We start from the raw sequence: 17,782 nt of genomic DNA on the forward strand, positions 1-17,782 counted from the left end.
ACTCCCCCCATGCCTGTCCCCCTCCCCTTGGACTTGCATGCATGTCGTCTCTGTCCCTGTGGAACCCAGTGACTTGGAGCATGGTTTGGACCAGAGGCATGGGAAACCTTTCTGTGGCCTTGGGTTGTGAGCAGTGCTTTGGCCCTTTGGGGTGTGTCTTCCAGCTTTCTGCATTTCCCTGGTTTCTCTGTGGGTCACAGGAGGAACCAGCCCTTTCCTGTCTGGGGTCAGGCTGAGGTGTCCCAGCAGGAACAGGGGTCTCCGCCCCGAGATTGTGTCCATATTTACCAAAGGGGGCTCTATGGTTACATCTCATCTGTAATCCATCGGGGATTTCAACATCCAATAAGGGAAATTCTATGTCAAGTCAACACAGAAAAAATTGAGTCCCCTTTGAAAATAGGGGGGCAGACACAAAGGCCCATACTGTGTGATTCCACGTACAGGAAACATCCAGAACAGGTAAAGGAACAGAGAGAGAAAGCAGCTTAGGGGTTTCCAGGGAGGCCTTCTGGTTCGGGGACTCCTTTGGGGAAGCGGATATTCCACAGCCATGTTCTGTGGTGTGGTGGCCCAGCATTGGGAATGTACTTGATGCTCAGGACTTGTTCAACTGAAAACAATGAACTTTATTTAAAATAAATAATAAACAGCATATAGGACATGGAAAGAGAATAGAACAGTTAATACGAACCAGAGAGAAAGAACATAGGGGGAGGGGATGAAACAATCTGGCGGGGCATCGGGGTCGGGTGATGGAGCTAAGGGTAATGGTACAAGGAGCTCTCCCCGTGAGGATGTGGGCTCTGGATGTGGTTCTGGGAGCCCTGCAGGAGCAGGAGGAGGGGCAGGGCCAGATGCAAGAGCAGGGCCAGGGGCAGGATCCACGGTAAGAGCTGGGTCAGGGGCAAGTACAGGAGCACAGGCAGGGCCAGGGGAAGGGGCAGCGGCCCTGGAAAGCAGGGGAAGGGGCATCGGCTCTGGCAGAGGCAGGGGCCGGAACAGGGACACTGGCAGGGGAAGGGGCATCGGCTCTGGCAGGGGCAAGGGCAGGAACAGGGACGCAGGCAGGGGAAGGGGCATCGGCTCTGGCAGGGGCAGGAACAGGGACACTGGCAGGGGAAGGGGCATCGGCTCTGGCAGGGGCAGGAACAGGGACGCAGGCAGGGGAAGGGGCATCGGCTCTGGCAGGGGCAGGGGCAGGAACAGGGACGCAGGCAGGGGAACGGGCATCGGCTCTGGCAGGGGCAGGGGCAGGAACAGGGACGCAGGCAGGGGAAGGGGCATCGGCTCTGGCAGGGGCCGGAACAGGGACACAGGCAGAGGAAAGGACAGGTGCAGGGGCAGGAGGTGGGTCAGGGGCAGGAATGGGCGCACACGCAGGGGCAGGGAAACGGGTAGGGAAAGGGGAAGGAGCTGGGTCAGAGGCAAGGATAGGAGCACAGGGAGGGGCTGGGGAAGGGACAGTTGCAGGGGCAGAAGCCGGGTCAAGGGCAAGAACAGGAATACAGGCAGGGGCAGGAGAAGGGGCAGGATCCAGGGCAGGAGCTGGGTCAGGGGCAAGAACAGGAACACAGGTAGGGGAAGGGGCAGGTGCAGGGGCAGGAGGTGGGTCAGGGACAGGAACAGGACCACAGGCAGGGGCAGGGGCAGAACCCGGGTCAGGGGCAAGAATAGGAGCACAGGCAGGGGCAAGGGAAGGGGCAGGATCCAGGGCAGGAGCTGGGTCAGGGTCAGGATCCGGATCAGGGGCAAGAACAGGTGCACAGGTAAGGGAAGGGGCTGGTGCAGGGTCAGGAGCTGGGTCAGGGGCAAGAACAGGTGCACAGGCAGGTGCTGGGGAAGGGGCAGGTGCAGGTGCAGGGGCAGGAGGTGGGTCAGGAGAAGGGACATTGGCTCTAGCAGGGGCAAGGGCAGGGGCAGGGGAAGGGGAAGGGGCAGGAGTTGGGGCAGGGGCCGGAACAGGAGCACAAGCCGGGGAAGGGGAGGGGGCAGGTGCAAGGGGAGGGACAGGGTCTGCCGCATTGGCACGTACAGGCACCGGGGCAGTATCTGGGTCAGGGGCAAGAACCGGGGCACTGGCAGGGGTAGGGATGGGTCAGGATCCAGGGCAGGAGCTGGGTCGGGGGCAGGAGCAGGGCCACAGTTCGGGGCAGGCGCAGGGGCGGCGGCTCTGGCAGGCACAGGGGCAGGCACAGGGGCAGGCTCTCCGGAGGCAGGTTGTCCAGCAGGCCCTTCCTGGCCCCCGTCAGGCTCTCCGTGGGCGGGTGCTGGGTCACCTGCCGGCTCCTGGTCTCCTGCTGAAGTCGCAGCCACCACCCCTCCGTCCAGAGCTGCCGATGGAGTTGGAACCGGCTCTAGCTCCTCAGGTGGTGGAGCAGCTGTGAGAGGAGAAAAGCTCAGCCCGAGCCTGCTCTCCGTGGAGACAGAACCCAGCCCAGGGCCTCCCAGAGAAGCCGCAGCCAGGAAGGAGCCCTCCCCGGGGCGTCTCCCCGACCGCAGTCCACCCGCTGGGCGCTCTGAGCCAGTCGTTGCTCCAGGCCCCACACCAGGCTCTGGGGGCTCCTCCCTGTGGGGCCAGCCCCCACCCTTCCGCACACACCCACGGGCACCCAGCCCCGGGCTTCTCACCCTCGGGCTCAGCCTCCGTGGGCTCCGGCTCCTGGAGGACAATGCAGTCAACGACCACCAGGGACAGTGGTCTGGGTGGTGTCGGAGGCCTCTCCCCGCAATCCCCAGCACCTGCTCCAGGGGAGTCCTGTGGGGTCACGCTCCGGATCCCGGACATGGAGTGGGTGTCCGCCAGCCTCGTGCCGATCTCATCGGAGGTCTGCAAAGACAGGGACGGGTAGCCGGCCCGGAGGCATCCCAGTCCTGCCCGGCCAACCTCCCTGTCCCCTGCCCAGTCGCCCTGCTGCTCCCAGATCAGACACACACCTGTGGGTGCACAGCCCTGCACACCGGACAGTGACCCATCCCTGCAGGGCGATCGAGATAAACCCTGGGCAGAAGCTCACAGCCCCCCACACCCCGTCCCACCCAGCCAGCCTTGACCTTGAACATGACCTGCCCACGGGTTATCTGACCCCTCATCAGCCTGCTCTTGAATGGGGTTGGCCCACCCCACATGACCCCTCTTCACACACACACACACACACACACACACACACACACGGAGGGGAGGGGACCTGGGGCTGCACAGGTGGGTTAGACCCTGTAGGGCTGGGTGGCCGACTCTGGGCCTCCTGGTGTCACCTTTCGGGCCTTCCGGCCAAACGGCCAGAGGCGGTGGGGGGCCCTGATCGGACATCCCCAGCGGGGGCCAGCGTTTGCGGGGCGGGCTTTCTTCTGCCTGCAGCATCCAGACTTAGGGAGGCAACAAGCCCACATGTTCATGGCTGGATGATCTCCAACGAAATGAGCTGGGCAGGGGGCTGTCTCTGGAATGTGGGTGCCTGGTTACCTGGGTTCCAAATTCTGTTGGACTCTGTTGTCAGGGAAGTGAGGTCACCACTGCCCGGGGTCCCCTTACCCAACTTCCTCCTCACACAAGGTCCCTACCCCCGAGGGCCCCCTCCCCCAGCTGCTCAATGCTCCCCCTCCCCCCATGCCCCATCCATACAGTGACTCCCTCACAGCCCCCCCACAGCCTTCCCAAGGCCTGGGTGCAGCCGGTGTCCCCGCTGTGAGGACACAGAGCTGGCTTCAGACTGGGCTCCTGTGCGTGCCCAGGGCTGTGACCCTGGACAGACCCTGTGCCTCTCAGGGCCTCCCCAGGCTCCCCATCTGCACAGTGGGGTGTTCTGGCTTCTACTCCTAGGGACGCCATGAGGGGTAGGACCTCTACATACATTCCGGACCTGCTATCACAGGAGGCTGGGGCACACTTGGCAATGCAAGGATGAGCCAGGGGCTGGGTGGGACATGGAGCACAGCTCAGAGGGGCCTGGGTCTGCTCTGGGGTCCGGGCAAAGCCACCCCCTTCTTGCCTGTTCCCAGCCCCTGTGGGAAGGTTGCAATGAACGGATTCTGACCTTGTCCCCTGGTGACGCACACTTCCAGGGGCTCCCATTAGGTTTAGGCTCAGGCCCCGGGGCCTCGTCTGCGCCCATGTGCTGGGCAGTCCCCACAGTGGTTCCCGGGCATTCCTGCATCCTGCTCACACATCCCTGTGGAATCCCCTCCCCTCCAGGGTGGATGGCCTGTGTGACCGCGCTCTCAGGAAGAGAATGGGGCCAAATGCTGGGATGTCATTTCCAAGCTGATGGAGGAAAGTCTGTGACTTCTTCTGGTTCCCTCTCTTCTGTGTTCATTCTCTATCTCTGTGTCTCTGTGTTTCTCTCTGTGTGTCTCTCTTTGATCCCGTGCTTTGGAGAAGCAAGATCAGATAGTATGAGCTGCCCTGGGAGACTGTAGTCCAAAGAACCTACAGAGGGTCCAGGCTGACAGAAAAGTCCTGAGCCCCCATTGTGAACCGAATCTTGTCAATACCACGTGAGCGGTCTTGGAGACAGAGCCTGCCCCGGTCGAGCCTGAGTGGAGGCTGCAGCCCCGGCTTCCTGGGGGACCTGGAGGCAGAGGCTCCCCCTGAGCTGAGCCGGGATTCTGGTACAGGAACTGTGAGATATGAAAGGTCTGTTCTTGCAAGCAGAGTTCGGATCGTGTCTTTGTCAGGACTCTGGAAGTATTTTGGTGTGCATAGTCAGTTCCTAAGCTGTGCAGAGGGCATCTAGGGTGTGGGGACCCTGTCCCTCAGGGATCTGGTATCCTCCACGTTCCAATAAGGAACTATCTAGGAAGAGCCTGTGGCCTCAGGAACTGTGGTGAGGTTCCTGGCAGCTGGAATAATGAGGCTTGCCTACCCAGAAACCCACAATGTTTCAAAGAGCAGAGCTCCGAAGGGCCTCCGGGGCGTGCTCTGTGCGGCCAGGCCTGCCCCCCAGCGCCTTCCCCACAAGCATGGAGAGGAAGGGGGGTCTTAGTGGGCAGAGCCAGGGAACAATGGGCCGGGAGCCACTCATGTCCTGGAGGAACGAGGCTCCTGTGCTGCCTCTGGCAGACCCTGAGCTGCTGTGGGTGTGGCCACTCCGGGCCTCGCTCCCTCTTCCCCCACGGATGCTGAGCACATGGGGATCCAGCTAGGCCTCATGCCGTGTGGTCTCGAGGGGCCTCTGTGGTCGCAAGACCCCGGATTCGATCCTACTGCCCCCCATTAGAGGGGATGTGGGGCTCTGGGGTGGGGCACAGGGTGAGGACACCTGGCCTGATGCCCGGGGCAGAGCACGGTGCTGGGGCAGACGGAGTTCGGGGGCCGGACTGGCCATGTCTTCCTGCGCCTGCGCCCTTGGCCGGGAACGTGCATCTCGCAGGCCCTTCCGCACTTTGCGTTTGGCCCCTCGACGTGCTTCACTTAGCCACTGAAGCAAAAATGCAGTCCTGTGCTGAGCCTGCTGTGGCCTCGGCGTGGCCGTGAGACAAGCAGGACGTGGCCACCCTCGGTGGGAGGGGGACAATGGCAGCAGAGCCGGCCCGAACCAGTCACCGCCAGCCACCCCCCAATGCGGGCGCAAGCTGCGGAGACCCCCACCACCCAGCAGGGCCGGCCTGCACCACCTGACCCCACGCTGGCCCGGACGGGAAAGCTAAGTAAATTCGTGTCGGTTCGTAGCGCAGAGATGCTGTGGGTGGTCCTTACGTGGCAGCAGCCGACTGACGCCATCCTACTGTGCTCCCCTTGGGTGGCAGCATTCCATCACCAAGTACATCCTGTGACTCCACGTGTCCGGCTCCCACGTCTCTCTGTCCTCTGAACTCCAGCCCCCCACGTGGCCTCTCCGTTTGGGGGTTCTGGGCTCCAAGCTCAGCCCCCGAGCCTGCCCGGGGCTCCCTCTCCTATGACTGAACCTTCCTCCACGGCCTGTCCTCTCCTCTCCCCTCACGCTTCCCTCCGCTTCCACCACTCTGGGGCTTTTCAAAAGCGCTTTCCTCTTCCGCAGAAGCCCACCCAACTTCCTGAACTACCTCTGTGCTTCAGCTCTCTTCCGAATGTTCCTTCCTCCGAGAAGCCCTCCCCGACCCCTCCTGCCCCACCCGGTGTGAGTCAGACCTGCCTTTGTTTTGCGCTCTCTGCAGACACATTTCCCCGAGTCTGCAGTCATGTGCATGGGCGGCTGCGCTGGAGTGAGCCTGTCCTGGCACCAGATCTCTGAGACCGCATTTGCCAATTTGCCTCTCCCCGGCAGCTAGCACGTGCCTGGCATGTCACAGGTGCTTAGAAATGTTGGGCGAATAAGTGAACGACTTCCTGAGGAAGTGGAGGACATCAGGGACCATGGGGACTGGCGGCAGACGCGCTGTGGAGAAGGCATACAGCAAGGACGACATTGGACCAGCCGTGGTCTATTTCCCAGCCAAGAAGTGTGGCAGCCTCTTTCCGCCGTGTGATCTGGAGGGCATGAGCAGAATGGGCCCGGTCGGGCATCCCCCTGCCTGGTCAGTGCCTGCCCTCCTACCCCCTTCCTACCCCCATCTCTCCATGATCATAAAGGATCCCTCTTGGGCTACAGCCATGGCCCTGGACTTCACCCCATCAGTGGCCTGGGGTCATCAAATGCGTCTCAATAGGCCATTGGATGTGAGGACCTGCAGTCTTGAGCAATGTTCCCCGGGTCAAGGGGGACCGCGGGTGGAGCCCCGAGGGGACGGGTGGGTGGGCGCTGGCTCTCAGGGCAGGATGGTGTGGGCACACGAGGCTGCGGGAGAGAGAGGCACTGAGCTCTAGGGGCCGGATGGGGCCGGGCGTGCTGTGGGTCTGCACAGAAGGGCGCGTGGCCGTCTGTTACCATCTTTCGGGAGAACAGTCACACCGTTTGCGAGCTCCAAAATCTCACATATGTCTACGAATTTTTTCATGCTCGGGAAGCTGGACGTGTTCTGCCTGCCTGCAGTTGGAAGCAGAATCACAAGGTCAGAGCCCCCAGCTCTGGCCGTCTGGGGCCGTACCCGAGCCCGCGGCCACCGCAGCGCCCTCCGAGCTGGCAGGACAGAGAAGCCAGGGTGCTGCCAAGGGAGGCGGCCGCGGGCAGGTGATGGGGAGTGTCCTTCTGTCCCCTCTGTGCTCCGAGGCAAGTGGGTGTCCCCGGTGCGGCCCAGAGGCAGGCACCACACAGGGCCACTTGGGGAGCCCTCTCTGCTCACAGGAGCCTGAGGCCGGAGCCTGAGGCCCCTCCCGCTGCGCTCCTGGCCGCGCCCTCCTCCACTGAGACCACAGGACCCCTCCGACCTCTCCGATGGGTGTCCCGCAGGCCTTGGTGCCCAGAAGTGGGTTTGTGCCCCCTTTCCCCACCCCCTCTCTGGACAGAAGCTCCCTGCCCGTCCTCCCTTCACCACCTCCCCCTGCTCCCCCGATCCTGCCCTCAGCCCGGGGGGTCCCCTGCCTCCGTGCAGACAGTCAGTCCCACTCCTGGCCTCTTGCCCTCTGGGCTCTGCCTGTGCACTGGCCTCCCCCACTCAGCCCCGTGGCAGCCACATCAGAGACCTGCCCACCTGGTCCCCCCGTCCGGGCGCCACGGTCCTCCTGCCCACCTGGCCACCCGTTTGCTGTGTGTGTCCCAGCCCTGTCCTCCTACTTCCCACTTCCTGCCAGCCTGCAGCGCAAAGGCCATGACAGGAACGGACTGCGTGTTCTTGTCCTCCCAAATTCATCCGTCAAAGCCCCAAAGGCATGGTGTGAGGTACTGGGGCCTTGGGAGGTGTGTGGGGTTAGCTGGGTGCTCACAATGGGATCAGTGCCCATATAAGAAAGGAAGACACCAGAGCCCTCACCCCGACACTTGACATAGTGAGAAGGCGGCCATCTGCAGTCCAGGAAGGGGGGCCTCCCCGGAACCCGCCAGGTCGGCGCGCTGAGCCGTGAGAATCAACGTCCATTGTGGGCGTCCGTGGAGTCTGTGGCGCTCTGTCATGGAGCCCGAGCTGAGGCAGGGGCCTCCATACCTTCCCCTCTGAGCTTGTCATCCCTCCGTCCCCCACCTGACCTGCACCCCACACGCCCTCTCCCCAGATGTTGCCGCTGGACTCACTGAAGAGCAGCAGGGTCTTGGAGGTCCGGCCAGCCCGGCCCAGGCGCACGTAGACCACGCCGTAGCTGTAGTCGGTGGACAGCACGTGGAAACCCTCTACCCCCTTCACTGGACCGGAAGAGAAGCGTGGGGCCGCCGGATCAGGCTTGCACAACAGGGGCATGTGGAAAGGGCCAGGAGTCCCTCCCACCCACCCAACCACCTTCCAGGCCTAGGCTGCAGGCCCTTGCATGCTTGTGGGCTCTGGCACCGTGGCCTGCCTGCCCGCCTCGTGGGCCGCTGTCCATCCCACCCACCCAGCCCTGGGACAGAGGAACGGCATCTCCCAGGTCTGTGGCCGTGAAGCCGGGGACACGCCCACCCCCAGGTCTTTCTCTCCAGGCTCTGGGCCTTCATACGCACAAGTATTCCTGAACATCGCCTTTTTCCTATCTTTCCGCAGAATTAACGTGTGTGACTGGCACCCCTGTGACCTGGGGGGGCAAGGCGAGAGCCCTTTGTTGGCTCTAGTTTTCTGGAATTTTCCAGTTTGGAGCAGGGCCAGTCCCACAGCTTAAGGAAACACTCGGAACACCCACTCTCTGCCAAGTGCTCCCGTGTACGTGGTGGCCTCTCCCAAAATCAGGCCTTGAATTTTAGGGGCAGGACGGGGTTCGGGGCCGCAGAGATGGTCTGTTAGATTTGCAGATGATCGTGGGTCTGGCTCCCCCCGCCCCCGGATCCCTTTGCCCTCTTGACGGAGAGATGCCTGGGCTGTTTGTGGTCAGGTCTCCGTGAAGAGTGTGCTGGGCCCCCACCCCGGTCCACTCACCTGCTGAAGGCAAGAACCACCTTCAGCTGGCCCACTTTGTGGACCTCCACCATGGATGCCCCCAGCTTCCTCCTGTCTCTGCCTGGCAAGAATCTCTGGCCCTCAGAGGCGACAGCCAGAATGTACCAGAACCCTGAAAACTGTGGAGAGCGTGTTGGCGAAGCTGCCCATGCCAGGCTCCCAGCCGGGCCCCCAGGAACCCAGCGGACACTGACAACTGGCCTGAGGCCCGGCCCGGGTCCAGCACCAACAGGCCAGCACAGCCCCTGCGCAGGGCCCCGGCTGCCCCTCCAGGCTTTGGTGGGCAGGTGCCAGGCGGGCTGGGGCCCCAAGGGCTGGGCCGTGGGTACCGCGTGCTGGAATTCCCTTCCTGTGCAAGGCCTCCCCCTTCCTTCCAGCTCGGCCCTCAGCCCCATCCCTCTGACTTCCTGCCACAAACGCACATTCCCAGGCAGTCAGTGCCCACGGCCACCCCCACTAGAACCTTCCACCTGCCAGCCATCTCGCTGTTCCAGAACACGCTCTGCTCATTCGGCCTCTGCCCACCTAGCATCTCCGGTGCCCTGAGGATGCACCTGCCTGGGGCCCTCGGCCCTCCCCCCTCCTGTGTGGCCACCAGCTCCTCAGGGAGACGCCAGGGCCTGAAACTCCTTCTGCCCTCGAGGCACTGCCCCCTGTTCCAGAATGGCCCTTTGGAGATTTTCAGGGAGTGATCTTCCAGCCGCCCGCCACACACACTGCATCCCTGGCCCCGGTCGGCCTGGCTGTCTGGCTTGGGGACCGCAGGTGTGTGGCTCACCTTGTTCCAGTTGAGGTTGTGGGACTCCCTGGGTAGCTGTTCCTGTGGCCGGGACCCCATAGCCAGCATAAGCGCCAAGACCAGCACGCACGTCAGCCTCCCTGGTCCCATTGTCACCCTCCTTCCTCGGCCGCCAGGGCACTGCGTTTAAATCTCCCCACCCACCTGACCCTGCCTGTCCAGCCAACCCGGAGCCTTGAGCCAGCCTGGGGTGGGCCAATGGGGAGGGAGAGGGGCTGTGGGGCACAGACAGACGGCCCAGGGGCTCGGCCTGGCAGGTGCTGCCTGAATTTGAAGGCCGGACATCCCCAGCGGGGGCCAGCTCCGGGGTCCCTCCGGACCTCAGGGAGTCAGGGCCTGCCATCCTAGCCCCCCGGAAGAGAGGCAAGCAGCCGGGAGGCGTCCTTATGAGTCCCTTCATAGGGATACTTGCCCGTGAGAAGCAGGACCACAGTGAAGACGGGGCTCAGACAGCGCTAGCATGAAACCAGGGCTCTCTGTCCCGAGCGGGTGCTGACGGACAGGGCTGCTGGATGCGTGTGAGCATGCCCTCCCGCCAGCCCAGGGACTGTGGTGACCTCTGCTTGAGGAGCAGCTGCCCCCAGCCCAGCCCCCACTCCAGAGCCAAGACCCGCGTCCACGTGTCCCCCAGCCAGAGCTGGTTCTGTGCTGTATGGCCCAGCCCTCCGTGAGCCCCACACCCACTCCCCTCCCTGCACCGACGGGAGCCCCAAGAGGGCAGTGCCCGCCTGGCATTGCCGTCCGCCCTCGGCACACAGGTGAGAGCCATCTGCAGGGCTTTGTGGGATCGCTTTATTTGGAACTGCAGGGTGAGTCCTGAAAGCAGCCCGCCCTGGAGGTCGACACATTCACTGAAAACCAAGAAGAGCGTTGGGGGACCCCAGGTTCACTGCGAGGGGAGTCTGCCCCGGCCCCGGCCCTTCACGGGGCAGAGCTCTGGGGTGTAGGTTCTGGGGTGATGCTCGGGAAGGCAGCTTACCTAGAAAGCCTTGTGCGCACAGGTGGCTGGGGGGGAAAGAGGAGTTGTGAGGGTGGGCACCCAGGACACACCGCGGCCACCCCGCTCTGCCCATGGCCTCGCCTGAGACGGGGCCGGCCCTGCAGGCCTGGCTTTGGGCAGGAGCAGGTGACTCCATGTAGAGCTCCCCACCCCCGCCCTGCCTGACTCCCTGAGGTCCGGAGGGACCCCGAGACCAGCAGAAGTCAGCCAGGGGCCCGTGGGCATCGGGTGACACTCACGGTCCGGCTGCAGCGTGGCCTGTTGCTGAGACAGGAAGCCCAGGCCCTTGCTCCACCTAGCAAAGAGGCGCAGGGCCTCCTGGCTGGCCAGCTCCGTTCGGCCTGCAGGGCAGGAGGGGAGCCCTCACCACGTGTGCCCCGTGCCCCAGCCACCCCTCCTGCAGGGAGCCGAAGGGCAGGGATGGCGCTCTGGGACCCTGGGGGCACGGGGCTCAGCACAGTCAGCAGGAGGATGCCCAGCGCGGCTGCCCCACAGGGAGTTCGTGGGGCTGGCCCGTGGTCTCCACCACTTACTATACAGCTCCACGGTGTTGAACGCCTCGTCCTTGAACTCCAGCTGGGTGAACACAATGGCGTAGTCCCTGAAGTTGGTGCCCAGCACCCGGTAGTCCAGCACGCCCAGGGCTAGGAAATACGTGCCCCCCCCGGGGGGGAGCATCAGACCTCACGAGAGGCCCCCGCGGGAAGCTGAGCGCTCCCAGGCATTGTCCCCTGGTCCCCAGAGCCAGCACACAGAGGGCCTCAGGGACGGATGGCCGGCAAGTGCCTGTCCCAGCTCATGCCGGGGGGGAACACTCCACCGATCATGTCCCCTCGGGGGCATCACCCCAGAGGGAGGCCCGGGGTCCCCGCGGGGCATGCCAGTGTGAGCCCTCTGTCTTCAAACCTCTGACAAAATGAGTCCTTTCACTTCCTAGTGGAAGTCTCGGGGATGGGCCCGCTCCCCTTCCCACGGCACTGGCCAGGCGGCAGGGGACGCCAGCCCAGGCTGCCGGTGGCGGAACCCACTGGGGATGGCCCGGAAAGCCAGCCCATCCCCCACCGCCCCGCGCCCCGCATGAGACCGTGGAGGCCGTCGCCTTACAGGGGTTCTCAAACACCCATCCAGAGCTCTGTCTCAGCAGCTCCACCACGTTCACGTCACACCTCTCCAGCCTGGAAGAGAGACCGTCCGTCCTCAGCTCAGGGTCCGGACTCAGGCCCAGAAGAGACAGGGTCCTACCAGCTACACCTGGCCAGCCACCAGCGTGCCACACTGGGGATCCTGGCTACGCCGCTGACGGCCCCTGTTGCCCGGAAGCCTTGCTCTCCAGCGAATCCAACCTGGCCTGGGAATGAGCAGGCACGAGAGCCCTGCAAAGTGCAAATTGGCTTCCTTCCACCTCCCAAGAGGCCTCCCGTGCTGGAAGCCACATGACGGGCACAAAAGGAGCCTCTGACAAACACAGGGTCGTCTGCAATTTTGGGTAAAGGCACTCAACATCCAAAGGGGCCGACGTCCCCTAAGCAGTCAGTCCATAAAGTGAACAAACAACAGAAATGCAGTGGTCTTTGCTCACTAAGATGAGCTCATGGCTGGGAAATTCCAGAAGGGAGAACAACAAGCAAGAGCCATCCAGTAAACTGAGGCAGTGGGGCACAAAGCTGCAACAGGTGAAACAACGGGGTTTGGAAAATCAGAAGACTGATCAAAGGAATGAATGGAAAGTCCAGAAACAGGGGCGCCTGGGTGGCTCCCTCCATCAAGCGTCCAACTCTTGGTTTCGGCTCAGGTTGTGATCTCGTGGTCATGAGACTGAGTCGGGCTCTGCGCTCAGCGCAGACTCTGCTTGAGATTCTCGCCCCCCCTCTGCCCCTCCCGCTCGTGCTCTCTCACTCTCTCGAGAATAAATAAATAAATCCTAAAAAAAAAAAAAGCCCAAAAATAAAGCAAAATGGGAACATGGGAATTTAGCACGTGACAAAGTCAGCCTGAGTCCATGGAGGACAGAGGGGCAATTCGATAAATGATGTTAGAAATTGGGTAGCAATCTAGAAAAAACCAAGTTTCTCCTTTTTTCCCAGGGTCAAATCCCAAATGCAGCAAAGATGCCAGAAGCACCAGGGAGTTGGAAGCCATTTCCTAACTGATGGTGTCACAAAAGCCTGGAGCCCCACAAAGAGAAAGCTGGTGTGCATCTCCACAAAAATGGAAAGAAATCCTTCATGTTTGTAAAAAAAAAAAAAAAGTCCTCCTCAATGTTATAAGAAAAATAACAAACTGGGAAATATATTTGCAACTGGTTTCTGTCACAGACAAGCGCCTAATAGCCCTAATCCTTAAGGGTTTTTACAAACCAGGAAAAACACACTTCAGAGAAAAACATGCCAAAGATGTGACCAGGCAGCGCGTTGGGCAGGAAGCATGTACGCCGCGAAGCTCCGGTCGTTAGAAGGGGCGCGTAGAAGCTGAAGGGGGCCATCTGTTGCCCATCAGATGATGGAGAACCGAGAGCACAGGAATGCCGAGCGCAGGCACTGGGTCAGGGGACCGGGCACGTGTGACACGGAGCCAGGCAGCTCCCAGGGACTGATCCTTCAGGGGACCCCTTAGAGGCGAAGGCACCAGGGCCCACGCCCCAGAGGGTGTTTCCAGTTGCCGAAGATCGGAGAGCACTGTCTGTCGAGCAGCAGAGCCCGGCAGAAGGCCTGTGGAGTGTTACACAGCGATCAAAAAGAGCAGAGCGCCCCGGTAAATGTGAAAGGGAATCACCGAATGGCCCAGCGATCCCCCTGCGGGGCGCACACCCAGGAGAACCGAAGGGACACTTGCACACCCATGTTCATGACAGCGCCATTGACAAAACCAAACGGTGGAAGCAACCACGTGGCCTGTCCACACCATGGAACATAATTTAGCCTTAAAAAGGAAGGAAATCCGGACACAGGCTACAACACAGATGAACGTGGAGGATACGGTGCCGAGTGAGATCAGCCCGGCGCGGAGGGACCAATCCCGAAGGATCCACTCCCAGGAGGCCCCAGAGGAGTCGGACCCACAGAAATAGGGGCAGGGGAGGGGAGGGGTCCGTGTTCAATGGGGACGGACGGAGGGGGACGGCTGCACAACAGCGTGAATGTGCTTGACGCCCCTGAGCTGTGCGCTTAAAAGTAGTGAAGACAGTAAATCTCTGCGCTGTGTTTATCTTCCTGCAACTTTTAAAAATGTCATGAAGACAAAAGAGAACAAACTTCAAAATGTTTTAAAAGAGAGCAGAGCCTCTGTGGACTGATAGGGAACAACGCCAAGCGTGCCTGGGCAAATGACACACACGTGCTGGTGTGTGCCTGCCCACGCATCCCAAACACAGGTTACCCGCAGGGAGGAGATGGGCTGGCTGAGGCAGGAGGGCAAAGACCCCCACGGTACACCTGGGGGACCCTGATTTTTGGCCATGTGAATGCATTTCCTGTCCAAAGGCCAACAAATGAAATTTAATTACACAACAAAACGTGAGAGGCCCGCTTGCCTCGCCTCTAAGTCCTGATCTGAATGTGTGTCTTCAGGCGGGGCCTCAGCACAATCCACCTTTCCAAATCAGGGTCTGGCCCAGGTCCCCGGACAGAGATGCACCAGGAGAGGCTGCTGACCAGTCACTCCGATGAGCAGATGCCAAAACTGGGGTCTGAGCCCTGGGGCATCCCCGTGGCTCCTCTGGCCTCCGTGGCTTTGCAGAGGGCCCAAGGCCCTCCAGAGGCCCAGCTTCTGTATCTGGATGTCTGATTCCACCAGCTTCACCCGGACGACCCAGCCACGTGGCTTTGGGGCCAACACCATGGCCCGTGGGGCCAAGCTCGCCCAACACCGTGGAGCTGCCATCCTACCCCAGATCTCCTCTGCCCTTGCTTGTCCCAAGGCCAGGCCTGGCCCAGGTACACCCGGGGCCCACATCTCCTGCAGGCAGATGCAAGAATGGGAGGGAGGGTACCTGGGGTCCCCCAAGAACCTGTGGCTCTTCAGCCCAGGGCATGACCCACTTCAAGCGGTAGCTCGAGAGGCCTCTCCCACCCCGGCGAGTCCCACCCAGACTCAGGGCACACAGCTCACTCACCTGTGCCTGGAGGACAGCATTTTCAGGTTGTTTTCTGGAGTAAGGGTCACCGTGACGCCCTCGATGTTCTTCGTGGCCTTCTCCAGCGCAAAGCCCTTCTCACCTGAGGCCACGGCAAGAACATACCAGGACCCCAGGAGCTGGTGAAGGAGGAGCAGGTGAGGGGGGCCAGTCCCTCCAGCCCTTGGAGGCGTCCTCTCTCTATCTGGGAGCCCAGGGCCCCTTCCTCAGGCTAGCCCATCCCCCCATAGCCAGTGCCGGTCTGGGTTGGCTCTGGGAGGGTAACCCAGAGGCTGTGTGGCCCCACAGGAGAGGCCTGGGCCCCTAGGACCAACAGGAGGGCTGTTACCTGCTTAGGGTCCAGCCTCCCCAGCCACACTGCCTGGGTCCTAGGCACTGAGAGCAGAGCCAGCAGGACAGCCCGCAGGACAGCCCGCATCCTCCCAGAGATCCGCACACCAGCACACATGCCTCGGGGCCAGGGGTGGGCAGTACCTCCAGCCCCTGAAAACCCATTTATATGTCTCTGAATGGGTCACTGTGGGCGGCCACTAACCACCAGGACACCATCCTGGCCTCTCTTTTTGCAACGTGGGGAAATTACCCAAGGGCAGGTGGCATTATTATTCAGTGGTAGCCTCTGTGCTCTGCCCAGATGTGCTAGAGAATGGGGAGTGGGCCCCTGGGGAATGTGTGCCAAGCACACACAAAACGTTCTTTGTCAACACTGCCATGCCAATCCCTGCTTCTGTATGCTTCCTTCCACTGGAAGCTTCCAGAATGAGCATCCTAATCCCAGTCACACCACCTCCACTCCTCCCTGGGGATTCAACACTCTTGAGCCTTGCTCAGTCTGGGAAAGCCAGAAACCCTGGTCCTTAACCCTGGCTGGCAGTAGGCCAAGGCCAAGTCCGAGGGGAGGCACAAACAGTTCTTCCAGAAGCTGAAGGTCAGATCTTTTGTTTCAGTCATTAAAAATAAAAAAAAATAGAAACCGAAAATTTTTTAAAAGTTCCTACCCCCTCCTGGCTTACCCATTATTCTGCTCTGTTGGTCTTGGCCTCCTGCCCCCACCCACAGTCAGCACCCAGCCTGGAATGTCCTGTTCCTTCTGGCCTTCCACTACACTCATCTGAACTTATCCACTCTCTGGCCCACCTTGGCCTTGCTGCCTCCCACCTCTGCACTCCATGACCCTGGCCAGACGCCCCAGGAGCTGCACATCCCCCAACATCCCATGGGAGCTCTGTATGGGCCCGGCTTCTCACCCCTGGATCATCTGAGCCCCTACCTGGGAGCAGAGGACAGAGGGCTTGGTAGGATCTGTCTGAGCCCCTAAAATCCAAGGGGAGGTGGCTAGGAAGATCCTTCACTGGGAGGTTGGAGGGAGTGGTGGTGTAGTTCAGACTACATTTCCAGACCCCTTTGCTGGCTGGCTTCCAGGGGTTCTATCAACACAAAAACAAGGAAGATTTGGAGGGTGGAGGAAAGATGAAGCCATTTGTCTTGCCAGGCCTTTCTAAGGAGGGACCTTTGTTAGGCCACCGCTCCAGCCCTGCTTGGGGGATGGGTTTACTGGTGAACAAAAGTAAACCAGCCCTTGTACAAATGTGCAGCTAAACTTTGCACTACCCCAGGGCCTGGGGAGTCTCAGGCCTTGAACACGGATTAGGGTGTCCCATGATTACCAGCTTCCCCAATGCCTGGCAGAAGATGAAATACAAGGACAAAAATATCACCCTACTCTTCAAATTAATCCTGTTCATCATTTGACACATTTGAGGAGACTGAGCTGAAAGAAGAGAAACACAGCAGAAGAAAGAGATAATAGAAGCAGACCCAAAAATGCTTCCTGCATTGGAATTACATGACAGGCTCTCCTAGTCCACTTGGACTGATATCACAAAAAACCACACACTGGGGGCTTATAAACAACAGACATTTATTTCTCAGTTCTGGAGGCTAAAAGTTCCAGTCAGGGTGCTAGCAAGGTCAAGGAGGACCTCTTGTGGGTCACAGACCTCTCACAGTGTCCTCATGGTGGAAGGGGTAGGGGAGTTTTGTGGGGTCTCTTTCATAAGGGCACTGATTCCATTCAAGTGGCTCCACCCTCATGACCTAGTCACCTTCCAAAGGCCCACTTCCCAATGCCATCATATTGGGGGCTAGGACGTCAACATGAATATTGGGGGTAGACACACATATCAGGACCACATAGATTGTGAAAACAGCTATGATCACCTTGCTTAACAAGATGAGAGCCACATTTGAAATTATATTGTATTTTCGTAATTCTCATAATACAGCTGGAAACCATAAAAAGTCGTACAGATAAAAGACATCTGTGTAACCCAAAATAATCTTACAGATTGCAGATTTGGGGAAAAGTATATACAGTAGGCTCTCATGAGCCAAAATGAGCAGGTTGTACTACAAAGGAGACATCTTAAATTCTGGGAAAAAATAGATTTTTGTAAATAAATCAGGACAACTAGATATCCATTTAGAAGAAGATTAAAATGAAGCATATTCACCTCATGCATGAGAATAAACATCAAATGGATCAGAGATCTAAATGCTAAACATGGAAATGGAACCATATGAGTAATAAAAGAAATCATTGGTGAGTTTCTCTATGATGTGGATGTAGGGAAATGCTTTCTAATTGTATCAGATTTCACTCCTGAAGGCGGGACCATTAGGAGGCATATATATTCACAAATAAGGGGTTTGTGGCAGGAGGTTGACCTCACATCACTGTAGGAGCTCATTTCACAGGCCCTGTAAGGCTTTTGTCTTCTGGGAATTCTGGGCAATATCATGCAGCCCAGGCAAATCAAGCCACTACAAACCCATAGGCCACACTAACTATGCATAAAATCCAGATGTAATAAAAGAAAGTACTGATAAATAACTTGACTATATTTTTAAACTTTTTTATAGCAAAAATAAAGCCATA

General features: G+C 59.8%; 2 protein-coding genes across 2 annotated transcripts; both read right to left on the reverse strand.

The window, feature by feature from the left end:
• Positions 1 to 6,703: 6,703 nt before the first annotated feature.
• On the reverse strand, positions 6,704 to 9,802 carry LCN10 (lipocalin 10). Its single transcript, XM_045881907.3, has 5 exons — positions 9,692 to 9,802; positions 8,893 to 9,032; positions 8,443 to 8,554; positions 8,082 to 8,184; positions 6,704 to 6,941 (listed from the first exon to the last, which is right to left on the reverse strand). Exons 1-5 carry the CDS (start codon positions 9,800 to 9,802, stop codon positions 6,778 to 6,780), a joined length of 630 nt encoding a protein of 209 aa, XP_045737863.3. The 3' UTR covers positions 6,704 to 6,777.
• Positions 9,803 to 10,691: 889 nt separating this feature from the next.
• On the reverse strand, positions 10,692 to 15,262 carry LCN6 (lipocalin 6). Its single transcript, XM_045881908.1, has 6 exons — positions 15,173 to 15,262; positions 14,824 to 14,963; positions 11,817 to 11,887; positions 11,246 to 11,356; positions 10,952 to 11,053; positions 10,692 to 10,717 (listed from the first exon to the last, which is right to left on the reverse strand). Exons 1-6 carry the CDS (start codon positions 15,260 to 15,262, stop codon positions 10,692 to 10,694), a joined length of 540 nt encoding a protein of 179 aa, XP_045737864.1.
• Between the last annotated feature and the right edge of the window lie 2,520 nt (positions 15,263 to 17,782).

The sequence above is a fragment of the Mirounga angustirostris genome, unplaced genomic scaffold (assembly GCF_029215605.1).
Source record: "Mirounga angustirostris isolate CCGP_5_RB_7025 unplaced genomic scaffold, mMirAng1.0.hap1 SCAF_15, whole genome shotgun sequence".
Lineage (NCBI taxonomy): Eukaryota > Metazoa > Chordata > Mammalia > Carnivora > Phocidae > Mirounga > Mirounga angustirostris.

What these genes read in the sequence shown, in the direction of transcription:
- LCN10 (XM_045881907.3), bottom strand. Translation starts at nt 9,802, where the DNA reads ATGGGACCAGGGAGGCTGACGTGCGTGCTGGTCTTGGCGCTTATGCTG. An exon ending in ACAACCTCAACTGGAACAAG is followed by an intron (nt 9,033 to 9,691) that starts GTGAGCCACACA and finishes CGCTCTCCACAG; the next exon opens with TTTTCAGGGTTCTGGTACAT. An exon ending in GTGGTTCTTGCCTTCAGCAG is followed by an intron (nt 8,555 to 8,892) that starts GTGAGTGGACCG and finishes TTGCCCCCCCAG; the next exon opens with GTCACAGGGGTGCCAGTCAC.
- LCN6 (XM_045881908.1), bottom strand. Translation starts at nt 15,262, where the DNA reads ATGCGGGCTGTCCTGCGGGCTGTCCTGCTGGCTCTGCTCTCAGTGCCT. An exon ending in ATGCTGTCCTCCAGGCACAG is followed by an intron (nt 11,888 to 14,823) that starts GTGAGTGAGCTG and finishes TCTCTCTTCCAG; the next exon opens with GCTGGAGAGGTGTGACGTGA. An exon ending in GGCCACGCTGCAGCCGGACC is followed by an intron (nt 10,718 to 10,951) that starts GTGAGTGTCACC and finishes TTTCCCCCCCAG; the next exon opens with CCACCTGTGCGCACAAGGCT.